Source organism: Nicotiana tabacum, chromosome 9 (assembly GCF_000715075.1).
Source record: "Nicotiana tabacum cultivar K326 chromosome 9, ASM71507v2, whole genome shotgun sequence".
NCBI lineage: Eukaryota > Viridiplantae > Streptophyta > Magnoliopsida > Solanales > Solanaceae > Nicotiana > Nicotiana tabacum.
The window spans coordinates 78,105,425-78,119,803 of record NC_134088.1 but is presented as its reverse complement, the minus strand read 5'-3'; the positions used below and the strand labels follow the sequence as shown (position 1 = coordinate 78,119,803).

At 38.7% G+C, this 14,379-nt stretch overlaps 1 protein-coding gene across 1 annotated transcript; it reads right to left on the bottom strand.

The window, feature by feature from the left end:
* Positions 1-7,476: 7,476 nt before the first annotated feature.
* On the bottom strand, positions 7,477-8,085 carry LOC107775461 (uncharacterized). The gene has a single exon (XM_016595187.1). It carries the CDS (start codon positions 8,083-8,085, stop codon positions 7,477-7,479), a length of 609 nt encoding a protein of 202 aa, XP_016450673.1.
* Between the last annotated feature and the right edge of the window lie 6,294 nt (positions 8,086-14,379).

Below are 14,379 nucleotides of genomic sequence, written 5' to 3'. Positions count from 1 at the left end.
TGTCATTGATGGATGTATAACGGTTGGCTATAAATGCAGGTATTCTGTATAACGGCTGCCTACTGAATGCTATCCGGTGGCAATGCTTTGAATTTTTGTCACCGGCTACTCTGTATTCGGGATTCGTTCAACACCGATTGCATGCTTACATCCGGTTCCAGTTGTTTGCTGAATCTCATCCCATCTGTCTTTAGTTCCACATGTCGTTCCCTCACTTGCCCAACTGTCACTAATCAATTTTATCCCATACACATAATCCCCCTACCTTCCGTTGAAGCAACTTAGTGTTACCGGAAAGTAGATAAGAGTTTCTTTCATGGCGGGAAAGTTCTTGAACGGCCTCTGACACTTGAAAGGACGCACGTCTTCTCGCATTATGACCCGAACACGTGTTGCTCTATGATTCAACAAATATTTCCGCCGGTTTGAGGTAATCATGACCACTTTTTGCCGTCTATAACTTCCCCACTACTTCTCATAACTCTTTACTTTAACAACTCCTTATTCTTCTTTAAATCTCCTTAGAGCTCTTCTGCAACACTCAACTTTCTCAGTAAAATCTTTCTTCTTAAACATGTCTTCAAGCACTGATTCCTTCGGAAACTCTGGTCTTCTCTTCGGTGGAGGTCCAAAGAAGAACAGAACCAAAGAGTTTGATGTCGAGTCCGAACCTCCTACTGTAAACACCATCATACCACTTCACCTTAGCACGACATCTGATCTTCAAGAATAAAAAGCACATGCAAACTCCAAAAGTGATAGATTTTTGTCTGTTCGTAGGTACCCTTCTTCCATTCGTCCTCCTAGCATACCTGTTGTAAAGAAGGAATGTAATTGGAACAATGTTGAAATCCTCATCCCAGATGGGGTAGAACGAGTTACCTACTCCAAGTCGGGGTTCATATATGTTTATATATACCCCTTCACTTTGACCCCCTTCACCTTGGGAGCGGGTGATGGAATTGTCCCAATAACCTTAAAATTTGCCATAGGTACCAAGTTTGCTTGGCACAAGTAAGTCCAACCATATGGCGTACGGTGGCCTACCTTCGCCAAATGTGCTCTGAGACCGGGGAAACCCAAACTCTTGCACATATGATGAACTTTTGCTCCCTAAATTATTTTTGTTGGGGTGTGTTAAACCCTAGCAAACATGGTCATCATTCCCTCCTTACCAACGTCGATGATGACAACGATCGTGGATGGATAGAACGATTCGTTGTCATTTATACCAGGGACATCATCCCAGCCACAACTCCAGTTTTCCCCAAATCATAGAATCTTTTTCGTAAGTCTTTGGGTATCTATTTCCTTTCCACATAAAAAGAAAATTTCTTTCTTTGATGACTTTTTATTTCCTTTGTTCCAGCTACTCACTGGGAACCACCACAGGTTCAAGGTCTGGACCGATGGGTACAGAAAATTCTAGATATCACTACACCAGAATCCTACAGGTGGAAGGAAATGACTTCCAAATATGGATGGAAATCCAAGAACCACGGTAAGCAAAAATCCTTCTTCTTTCAATATTAACATACATAACAACTTAGGAACAATCTGTTAACTACCCCGTTTTGCTCCACACAGGACTTTCAAAGGGTTCCTCCGTGTGCTCTGACATCGAGGCTCTTGATGACCCAGAGGAAGTCAAACAAATACTGCAGAATGCCCTTAACTGGAGTAGGGCTCATGGATCTACTCGAGTCACCAGCGAAGGTGCCTCCTCCCGGAGTCCACATCCCAAAAATAAGAAACCAAAGTGGAAACGTACCTCTTCGACTGGGACTCAGGAAACAATATCGAAAAGAAAACCAATCGAACCGGCCATAGTGGTCCTCCATGACGAAGAAATCGTAGATGAAGCGGTTGCCTTTAAGAGAAGAAACGATTTTCATAAAATTAATCCGAAGAGCTTCAAACTCCACCACCAACCGTGGAGAAAATAACAGCTGCCACTCCTTCTACACTAGCTATTTCTTCTCCACCGGCACTAGCTGATTCTTCTTGAACAATAGGAAATGCTCCTTCTCCACGCTCTCCTGACCATGAAAATTTTGGAAATACTTATTCGGCACCCTCTCAAGACCCTCATGGAAAGCAAAGTGCCATTCTTTCGGTTTCAAAGGAGTGCCATATACTTTCCAAGCTGGTGAAGCTTGCCAATTACCTGAAGCCGCTGGCAGCAAAGGATTGGATAAAAATAGACTCTCTTTCTGCGAAGTGCCTTATAAATAATAGCATGCATTGTTCGGCTCATGTAGAAATCTAACCTTTTTCTATCTCCTTTCAATATATACTTCGCATTAATAACCTTATTACTAAACTTTTTGCAGGCCAACCTTCTTACTTGTGAGGTCCTACAAAGGCTGATTTTTGTACAAGCAAGAGCTTATTCCGGAATGCGATCAGCTCTTGGCTGAACGGAATTAACTTTTCGAGCGCCTCCCGGCGCTGGAAGAAACAATTGCTTGAGTGGATGATCTCGAGGCCCAGTTGTAGCAGTCCGAGCAAGATGGAATGGCCTACAGCCAGGAAGCTGCCCAGCTACATGAAAACTGTATGGAAGCAAAGGCTAAGTGGGTTGAATTATATGACACTGTGACTGCTACTACCGAGCGCAAGTCTGCTTTGATAGAGCAAGTTAATAATTTGGAAGCTAACTTACGCCCCAAAACCGACGAGGCCAATGTTACCGAGGGTCAAAGAGCAAGGAAGGAGGAAAGGCTTAAAAGAGTTATGGAGCATAATCAACTCCATTCGAGAACCAATGTCGAGCTTGACTCAAAAATCAGCATTATGAAGGCTGAAAATGAAAAGCTCCAATCCAAGATTAAAAAACTCCAGGCCAAACTCCAAGACCAAGAGGATTCAATCATCTTCGTGAAAACCTACGCCATTTACCATACAAATAGAAAGACCTTGGAGGAGTCCAAAGAGGGCATTGCTAATATTGATGAATGCATTGCCAAGGCACGGGAGCTGGAGACAACCGATCATGAGAATCTTCCTTCTCGACTTGTTGCTTCTGATTCTTCGAATACTAACTCCGAGTATTTAGGAACTGGGGAGAAACTGAAGAAGATGAATACCTCGAACCGGAAGCGGAATAGCCTTCTCCCACAAGATAAAACAAAGACGTTTCTCTCACTTCAGGTTCTGGCAGCAAGAACTGATGTATATATTTTTCTTTACTTTTTTTATAATTATTCCAAAATATTTTACTAAGTTTGGCATTTAAATAAAAGAAACCATTTTCTTAAGTGTTGTGCAAAAGATATTCCTTTTCGTTTAATTAACAGAGCTTCGAGAATCTTTTCATATCCAATAGCTTTTGATTCCGAGCAAAAACACTTTCGGAATATACCCTTTACTAGGAGGGTTTCAAAAGAGAGAGAGAGCCCTTACGTTTACCATACTCTTGCAGAGCACGTCTTCTGTTCATTCCGGCACAAGCATTTGAAGTTTTTGTTAACTCTCAAATGATAAAACAAATATACTTATCATTCGGAAAAGAAATAAGATAAAAGTAAAAGGACTTTGATTTATTCCCTTTATCTTTAAAAGTATATTTACATAAATATTTATTTGCTTAAGTAAATAAAGTTGCCGATACATGTGGCTAACTTGTACAATTTATTTCTACGGGGCTGATCATACAGTCCCCCCAAGCTGATAAGACATTGATCTAGGTTCTAAAAGTCTCCGATTTTTGAAACACTTTTAGTGTTTTGTTATGTATTATTCCCCCTAGTGTTAGGATGCTAAGTATGAGAATTCAAACACTAGAAGTCCTGCATTCGCCGATGATAGTTCCTTCATAGTGTGCTTTTACATTGTTTCCTCGATAATGGAAATAACTTATGGATGGGTAAATAATCTGTTTCTAGAGGCCAATGATAATCTTAGGAGATGAGATATGCTATCGAGCTAAAGATTATTTAACCATCCACACATTGATTGACATACGAGTTGATCCACAGAGAGTTGTTCATCAGCTTGTCGATGATCCTTCCTTCGTAGTATGCTTTACATCGCTACCTCGTTAAAAACCTTGCCAGAAAAACCTGATTGGGAGAAAAACTGGTCGAAGAGAAGTAGAGTTCAGCACATACTTTCAGTACCAATGAGGATCTTCATCAGTAATACCTGTTGAGGTGAGTCACATTCCAATTGCTTGGGAATTTAACTCCATCTTGATTTTCCAATTCGTATGAACCTTTACTGGTTATGGATGAAATCTGGTAAGGTACTTCCCATGTCGATCCCTGCTTCTCGGCGTTAACTTCCCGAGTTCTTTGAGTGACATTCCTCAGAACCAAATCCCCAACTTTACAATATCGGAGATTTTCTATGCGGTTGTAATTTCTTTCCATCCTTTACTTTTGTGCCACCATCCTCACATATGCTAGATCCCGGTATTTTTTAAGCAAATCCATCTTAACTAGCATCGACTAATTGTTTGTTTCTTTGTTTCCTTGGAAAAATCTCAGGGTCGGTTCCCCCACTTCGACCGGTATCAAAGCCACTGAACCGTACACTAGCGAAAAGGGTGTCTCTCCCGTGCTTGACTTCGCTGTGGTCCGGTATGCCCATAACACACATAGTAGCTCATCTGGCCACTTGCCCTTAGCATTTTCTAGCTTCTTTTTATGGTTTTAAATAATTATCTTATTGGTCAACTCCGCCTGTCCATTAGCGCTCGGGTGGTATGGTGAAGACGTAATTCATTTGATCTTCAATCCTTCCAAAAACTTTGTGACTTTGGAACCTATAAACTGCACCATGTTGTCACAAGAAACTTCTTTCGGTATTTCAAATCGACAGACAATATGATCTCATATGAAATCGATCGCTTCTCGTTATCCGATCTTTTGGTAAGCACATCCTTCAACCCATTTAGTAAAGTAATCAGTTAAAACCCAAAGAAATTTTACCTTACCGTGCCCGTGTGTTAAGGGACCGACTATGTCCATCCCCCATTTCACCACTGAATGCAAAATTTTCGTTGGTTGATGCACTAATTGTGCATAATATTGACATTTATCACACTTTTGTATAAATGTCTTCGCGTCCTGCTCCATCTGGGGCCTATAGTAGCTATCTCTAACTAACGTAAGAAACAATGAGTCTTTACTGGAATGGTTCCCGCATACTCCTTCGTGAACTTCCCTCATCAGGTAGTCAGCCTCCGAGGGCCCTAGACATCGAGCCAATGGTCCTTGGAACGAACTCCTGTATAACTGTCCATCAACAAGATAGTAACGAGCCGCCTTGGTCTATAGTGCCCAGGATGCTTTGGATCCTTGGGCAATTTGCCGTGTCTTAGATATTCAATGAACTCATTCCTCTAGTACCATATTAAGTTGGTTAAATTAAATTCACAATAGTCGTCCACATTCAACACCGAATGCAACAACTGAATGACCGCACAAGAATCAGATCCTTTCATCTCTATGGATGAACCCAAATTAGCCAATGCGTCTGCCTCCACATTTTCCTCCCTTGGAATGTGGATGATTGACCACTCTTTGAACCGCGCAAATAATGCTTGAACCATGTTTAAGTACTACTGCATGTGCTCGTCCTTGGTGTCAAAAATTCCATACACTTGGTTTACCACTAGCTGGGAGTCGCACTTCACTTCGATGACCTAGGAGCCTAGTCCCCGAGCTAGTTCAAGTCCTGCAACCAAAGCCTCGTACTTGGCTACATTGTTAGTTTATGGCACAGTTCTAATGGCCTGCCTCAGGGTTTCCCCGAATGAGTGATTAATACTACCCCAAGACAGAACCCTTTTACGTTAGAATCTCCATCCGTAAACAAGGTCCAAACTCCCGATAGCGTTCCTCATATCAACATTACTTCTTTAAAAGCTAAAGGCATTAATCCCGGGCTAAAATTGTCCACGAAGTCGGCCCAAAGTTGTGACTTAATTGCAGTCTTGGGCTTGTATTCAATGTCGAATTCACTAATTTCAACTGCCTATTTAGCCGAGCAATTTAACCACTCCGACTTATGGAGGACATTCCTTAAGGGAAAAGATGTAACAACGACTATTAGTTGACAATAAAAATAAGGCATAAGCTTTCGAGAGGAAACTACGAGAACTAACGCCGGCTTTTCATGGTTCAAGTAGCGTGTCTTTGCTCCTGATAATATTTTACTAACATAATAAATGGAATATTGCGTACCTTCGTCTTTCCGAACCAAACGGTACTTACCGCTACTTCCGAGACCGCCAGATAAATTAGCAATTGCTCACCTTCTCCTAGTTTTGACAACAACAGAGGGCTAGATAGGTACCCTTTTAGGTCCTTCAGTGCCTGTTGGCATTCCAGAGTACACACGAAGTCGTTCTTCTTTTTTAAAAGTGAAAAGAAGTGGTGGCACTTCTTCGAGGACCTTGAGATGAACCTGCTTAGAGCTGCCAACCTACCAGTCAACCTCTATACTTCCTTCACACTTGTTAGCTGGTACGGGATATCCTCGATGGCTTTGATCTTGTCAGGGTTTACATCGATCCCTCTTTGGGATGCCAGAAACCCCAAGATTTTACCAAAGCCAACCCCGAAGGCACACTTCTCCGGGTTGATCTTCATGTTACAATTTCTTAGAATGTCAAAAGTCTCTTGGAGATGTTACAAATAATCTCCTGCATTAACAGATTTAACTAACATGTCATCTATAAAAACTTCTCTTACCTATATGTTTTTTAAATATCTTATTAACGAGCCTCTTATAAGTGGCTCCGGAATTTTTAAGCCCAAAAGGCATCATATTATAGTAATATGTGCCAAAATTTGTGATGAAACAAGTCTTCTTTTGATCTTTCGGGTTTATCCTAATTTTATTATACCCGGAATAATCATCAAGAAAACTCATTAACTCGTGCCCGGCCATAGCATCGATCATTTGATCAATATTTGGCAATGGGAAAGAGTCTTTGGGGCATGCCTTATTTAAATCCTTATAGTCTACAGACATCCTAAATTTGTTATTCTTTTTAGACACTACCACTATGTTAGCTATCCACTCCGGGTACTTTACCTTACAAATCGAACTGATGTTAAGTAATCGGGTTACCTCTTCCTTAACAAACATATTTTTGACCTCTGCTATCAGTCGTTTCTTCTGCCTTACCGGAGGGAAGTTTGGATCCAGACTCTATTTGTGGACCACCACCTCCAACAGAATACCTGTCATATTTGAATGCGACCAAGCAAAGCAATTAACCTTAGATTTAAGAAAATCCATAATTTTTAACCTGAGTTCGGGACTCAACCCCATTCCTAAATGGAATTTCCTTTCCAATAATTCCTCGAACAAGGTCACTTGTTTGAGTTTTTCGACAGTTGACTTAGTCACATCCATAGCCTCCGGTACTTGAAAAGATCTCAGTACCTGATATAACTATGATGATTCCTTGTCTTTATCATCTTCGATTGGGATAGAAGAGGACACTTGTTCCTGTAATTGCTATTTGCCGGATTCTTTGCCCTTGCTGTTGGAAACTGTTATTGCATTCATCTTCCTCGCTACCGTTTGATCTCTTCTGATCTTCTTGATCCCTTCTGGTGTCGGAAACTTCAACAGTTGATGATAGGTTGAGGGCACAACTCTCATCTCATGTATCCATGGCCTTCCGAGGATTACATTATATCCCATGTCGCTATCTACTACTTCGAATAGGGTGGTCTTTGTTATGCCTTCGGCATGCGTGGGCAGCAAAATTTCTCCTTGGGTTGTCACACTTATTTGATTGAAGCCAACTAGAAGTTTTGTCACCGGAATGATATTTCCGGTTAACTTAGCTTGCTCCAGAACTCTCCATTGTATGATGTTGGTTGAACTTCCCGGATCAACCAAAACACGCTTAATTTTGAAATATAAAATAATGAGAGAGATTACCATTGCATCATTGTGCGGTAGAAGAAGTTCATCAACATCCTCCTCTGTGAAGGTGATGTCGTTTTCTGAGACTTCTTGGATTCTCTTGCCATGAGTCACCGATTTCTTCATCTTCTTTGCTGCCAAAAATGTCAGCCCAATGACCTCATTTCCTCCGAAGATCATGTTGATTGTCATCCCAGGTTATGATGTTGCTGGCTTCGATGGTTTCTCCCATAGTTGTTATTGGTGCGGTCACTTAAAAACACTCTGAGGTCACCATTCTTCAACAACGTTGCCACCTCTTCACGAAGATGTCAGCAATCCCCAGTCCTATGGTCGTGAGTCCCATGGAATTCACACCATAAATTAAGATTCCTTTGGCTATGATTCAATCGGATTGGTCTTAGGAACCTAGCTTCATTGATATTTCTCATGGCTGACACCAATTCCACCAGGCTGATATTAAAATTATAATCGGACAACCGAGGATACACCGAATCTCGGGACTCTAGTACCTCTTTCTCATGCAACGATCTATTACTCTGTCCATGATCTATCCTTCTATCGGAATGAACCTATACTATGACTAGAGTACTTTATTACCGTGCTCATCAACCCTCTCGTAAGGCTGAAATGACTCCTAGAGGGTCTCCGATCTGTGTTAAAATTAATTTTTATCTTACCTTGATTCTAATCATGATTCCGTCCTTTGGAAGACCCTGAAGAACCAAGTTGATCATCTTCTATTCTGATCTTTGACTCATAGCGGTTGTGAACATCTGCCTATGTGGTTGCCTGAAACTCGAGCAAGCTTTCCTTCAATTTTCCTGAGGCATCAGAGCTCAATGGGTTAATACCCTTTGTAAATGCCTCCACTACCCACTCATCCGGAACCGCTGGTAATACCATCCTTTCTTTCTGGAGCCGGATCACGTACTCTCAAAATAATTCAGTTTCTCCTTGAGATATACGGAATATATCCGCCTTACTTGCATAGACCTTTCTTGATCCAGCATGAGCTATGATAAATGAATATGCAAGCATTTCGAAAGAGTTAATAGAATATTATGGTAAGAGGGAATACCAAGTTAGGGAACCCTTTGTAAGGGTTTTGCCAAACTTCTTCACCAAAACCGATTCGATCTCATGTTGGGCCAAGTCATTTCCCTTTACAGCCATAGTGTAGGTCATGATGTGCTCATTTAGATCCGAAGTCCCATCATACTTTGGTATATCTGGCATCTTAAACCTCTTTGGGATCAACTCCGGTGCCACACTTGGGATTTGATCCATTCGAGCGTGAAACTCCTTTGCGTTCTGATCCATCCGTTCATTCATTTATCTCATGAATCTCATGAGCTTGATTTTTAAAGGTTCACTTAAGTTGTTGTTCCCAGATCCACTACTGGTCCCTCCGGCCTCGTCAAAATTGGCCTCATCCCTTGGAGTGTTGATATCGATTCTTTGAGCCGTTTGGTTTGCGAGACCATTAGGAGGAACCAAAGCCCTTCCATTATCACTATTGAAAGCACCCGATAATGCCTGCTTCAATTCCGTCATCACGCGATCTTTCCTTGAGAGGTGATTCATAATCACTTTTTGTTGTTCTCTTAAGATTTTGATTGTTTCAACAACATGCTCATCCTCCAAATCATCAGGAGTTGGTCCCCGCACATGCCGAGGATACTGACCTTCGCGAACTGGGGTTGCTTAATCCCCTTAATTGCAGGTTTCACTGGTCGAATCATCATGCTAAAAAATATCTTCCCGTTCATCGTGTGCTCCAACATTGTAAACATTGTTGCCATCATTAGATGCCATATATGAATTTTCTTTTACTAAGGAAAGAATCAAATCTTGATATTAGCAAATGAATAGATTAAATCAATTACACAATTGTCTATTCCCCACGGTGTACGCCAAACTATTTATCCATAAAATGGTACAGTTGAATTTATAGCATAATTTATAGACAATTGAATCGATTTGACCTAAAATATATTAAGTAAATAAGAACAAAATGATTATGAAGCAAAGTTAAAAGAAATGCTACTACGCGCTTGATCTTTCCGATAGCAGAACTACAAACAATATTGAGAGCAAAAGAAAGTAAATAATTTTATAATTGAGAGAGCAAAATATAGCTTTTTGTGTACAGAGTATTTCGTATCTACAGTGGATGTTGATCCTCCTATTTATAGCTCTATTTAGGAAAAATGATCCTCAAATCCATCCCGTTTTGAATGAGAATAAAATCATCATTGATAGATGCATAACAGTTGGCTATAAATTTAAGTATTCTCTATAACGACTACCCATTGAATGTTGTCTGGTGGCAATGCTTTGAATCTTTATCACCGACTACTCTATCTTCGGGATTCGTTCAACACAGATTGCATGCTTACATCCGGTACCAGCTGTTTGCTGATTCTCGTCCCATTTGTCTTTAGGGCCCGTTTGGATTGGCTTAAAAAAGTGGCTTTTAAGTTAAGTGCTTAAAAGCACTTTATAAGTGATGGAACTTGTTTTATAAATAAGCAGTTACGTGTTTGGATAAAAGTGCTGAAACTTAAAACAAGCTGATGAAGTGTTTGGTAAACAAATACTGGTAAGCACTTTTTTTTGTTAAAATGATTGAAATATCCTTAAAGTTGTTAACATTATAAAGAAAATGATGACTATAATATTATATTTTCCGTTCATAACTTCAAATTCAGGGGTAACGCGTAAATTCATTGAATGATTTGATTTTAGAATATAGTTACACCAATTAAAAAAAGGAAGGATTCAACGACCAAAAAAATTAAAGGTTATGGAACTAAAAAAAGAATCCAAAAGAACAATATTTACAAAATATTGGAATGTACCAAACATTATTTTAAAAACTATTGTTTGCTTCACGTTAAGAACTTCAAGAAATTGACAAATATTGGAGAATGGAGAAAAAAAAAAGGTATGTTGTAGGATTTTTACTTAGGGGTAATTTCGGGATTAAGAAAATTATAACGGATAAGAATGTAATATCCTTTGTCAAAGCAATATGGCTTTTAAGCCAATTTAGAAAAAGTTGAATTTTTCAACTTATTGGTTTTGGCTTTTTTTAAGTAGATTGTAACTTTTTAAAGCCCATTTTTTGGTTGCCAAACACTTCCACAAGTTAAAAACTGTTTAAAAGTTGGTTTGACCAGCTTTTAAGCCCATCCAAACAGACTCTTAGTTTCACGTGTTGTTTCATCACTTGCCTAGCTGTCACTAATAAATTTTACCCCATACAGTTGTATAATTTAGATGCATTGTGATGTAATGGTTGGATGATTATGATTGGAAATGTTTTAGATGGATTGGAATGTAATGTCAGTTTTGTGTCTTATTGATGGTTTGTAATGAAATATTCTTTTTCAAATCCACTATTTGTACTTTAAATGCAATCCTCGCACGGATTTGATTAGTAATATGATTAACTGTAAAACAGTTTCCAAGAAAACATGAAAGAATTGGAACTCGTCTGTTATTATTGCATTGTTGTCCCTCTCCATTTTTCCTTCAGGTCTTAGATCAAAATCTCTTACTAGCAACCAGTAGTTAAATAAATTGCAGAAGTCGACAATCAACATTGAATATCAAGGTAAGAAGGAACTGAGTTACGAATTTGAACAAGGTAGGTACTTATTAGGATATTCAATTAAATCAAGGTAAAACCAGAAAATTTGGAGGATTGAACAAATGATAAGTCATTTCAATCAATCAATTAACAAGAACTGAGCCACAATATAACCATTGTAATTTCTAGAAAATGAACTTTGTTCCTTGAATCTGCAATGAGAAATTACAATATCAAAACCTGAAGAACAACAACTAGAACAACTGCTGAGAAACTGACACAACTGAAATTGCCTCTGTTGTCACAGCAGCCCAAACAGTATTCATATACAAATAACTTTCGCATCCATTATCCAAAAAGACATTCGTATCCACTAAACCAAGATAACATTCATATCAGTTAAACCAACAATTGTGTATAAAAGGTTAACCTTAACAAACTTTGATACTAATTGAAATTTATTTTCACATAAACATATCAATCCTCGACATGTCAAATGTGATTGTGAATTCACCAAAAACTAACAGTTTTGTGCATAATAGTCATCCATAAACTAAGTTAATTAAGTTTTTTCACAAATATAACTAGACAAATACCACCAGTTTCGTACACAACCATCCATCAAAAACATAACTAGCCAAATGATGATCTGCCCAACTTTTGCTAAATTTCAGAATTTTGTTCAGGGACTCCTTTCCCATTTGGCACCATCTTCATTCTCTTTTTTCTTGCTTCAGCTTGGAGATGGCTAAGTGTAAGTTCAAATTTCCCCTTCCAAGTTGCCTTAGTTGGTGAGTAAGGCAAGTTTGTCGGCATAGACACTCCATCTGCACCCCCAGTAAATTGAATCCTTCTAGTCCCAGTTGGTAGTCTTGCTTTCAGCCTTCTTTCCTTAGGTATTAATTGTGACTCAGAGATGATTTGTGGCCTCAACGATGGATCTTCCTCATCGCCAATATTTAGACCATAGGCTTGTGATTGTTGTGTTGTGACTTGAGAAGAGTAATCAATTGTTATGTCCATACTTCAATTTTAGATTCAAAGTCCAACCAATCATCTTCAGTACTAAGAGTCGATATTGTACTATCCTTTTGCTTCTTTTTACTTGATATTGTACTTTCTCCACCATCTTTTCCCTGTCACCCAAAGAATGAGTCAAGAAGAATTTTTCATACTTTAAAATTCCATTATACGTTTGTTTTACTTTGAAACAAGTCCTAGAATTGTGGTTCTTTCCACCACACTTGCTGCATGTTATTACAGTTCCTTTCCTTGTATAACTCCACTCTCCCTTCCTCATCCTTGCTTCATCAGGTTCTCTATTTCTCTTTATTTTGGATCTGCCCACAGTCTTGGAAATTTCAGGTGGTTCCATTGCTAGGATGCGATTAATTTTTAAGAATTTTATACCCTTAATTAGTTGAAACTTGTGTTTGTAAGTCAAAGAATATGCTTCTTTGTTATAATACCAATGAATTTGTGCATTAGGATCACCCTTCAAAAGTAAGAAATAACACTAATTAGATAACTTGAAAAATATGAGGTTAAAAAAGAAAATTAAATTAAAATATTTCATACCCTATCATATATTATAACTTTGATACCATGGGGGGAAGGGATACCAGAATGTTGCCATAATCTACAAGTGCATTTTTTATGTTCAAGATTCACAGTATGTCTATCATCACTTTATGTGATTTCATATCCAAAGTCACAATTAAACTCAACCTTGCAATAATGAGCTATTGCCCTATATTTATTGTAAGGCATCAAAGCACTTGGACTAAAGTCACCATTCTTTTGTTTGACAAAATAGATACAAGGAGTCAAAAGAAAATATAAGGAAATGGACAATATGTAAAACAGAAGTAGAGCATTTCATATTCATTCCATTAACTGATTTTATCTTCATTGATAGCCAATAGATTCATAACTTTTATCATAATATCCTTGAGCATCTTGATAATTGGAATACGTTTAGATTCAAGAATCCATGCATTAAATGACTCAATGAAATTTTTGCCAACCATCGTATTTTTACACTGAATGTCAAAATATGCTCTACACAAAGAATGGGAAGGATAATGAATGAGATCTTGGGCAGCAGAAGCATCATCATCCTCACATAGCTCATCTATCTTTCTTAGTTGATTTTTAAAATCTTCTTCATAAGTGCTCCAAGCACACCACTACAACAACTTCTTCATATGTCCACTTCTCTATTTCTTCTGCAATTGGCCACAATATGTTTTACGCAAACCTATGGTGAGCTTCAGGAAGTATGTTCTGCACAACATCAATTAACCCCTATGATACACTAGGAACAAACAGTTAGAAAAGGCAAAATATATAAGTGTATAGAAGAGAACAATAGAAATAAGAGATGAAAGTTGTAGTGTTTACCTTTTACATATCTGAGATGAAAGTCACTCCTCGTCCATCATTTAGCTCCAGAGAAAGTGTCAAACACTCTAAAAAATAACCCCAAGTCCTGGCAATTTCCTAGTCTACCACAACCCATGCAAGAGGATAAAATTAGTTCATACATTCTTGACCAATAGCCACTAATAACTGACCCTTAAATCTACCCTTATGAAAGGTACCATCCAGCCCAATCAGTGGTCTCAAGCCACTTTTCCGCCCATTTTCAATGAATTGAAGCATATGTACATCCTTAAGAACTTTATTTTCCCTTCTTCAAGAGCATCCTTTTATATATTGATTACAACATCACTACCAGGATTAGATTGCCTTACTTCTTGTCCATATGCCTCAAGTTTTTTGTAGTCATCAACAAAACTGTCCTCCAACTTCTTAAGAGCCAACCTCTTGGCTCTTTTGAACTTACATTTGGACACATTTAAATCAAAAACAGTCTCCAACTCAGC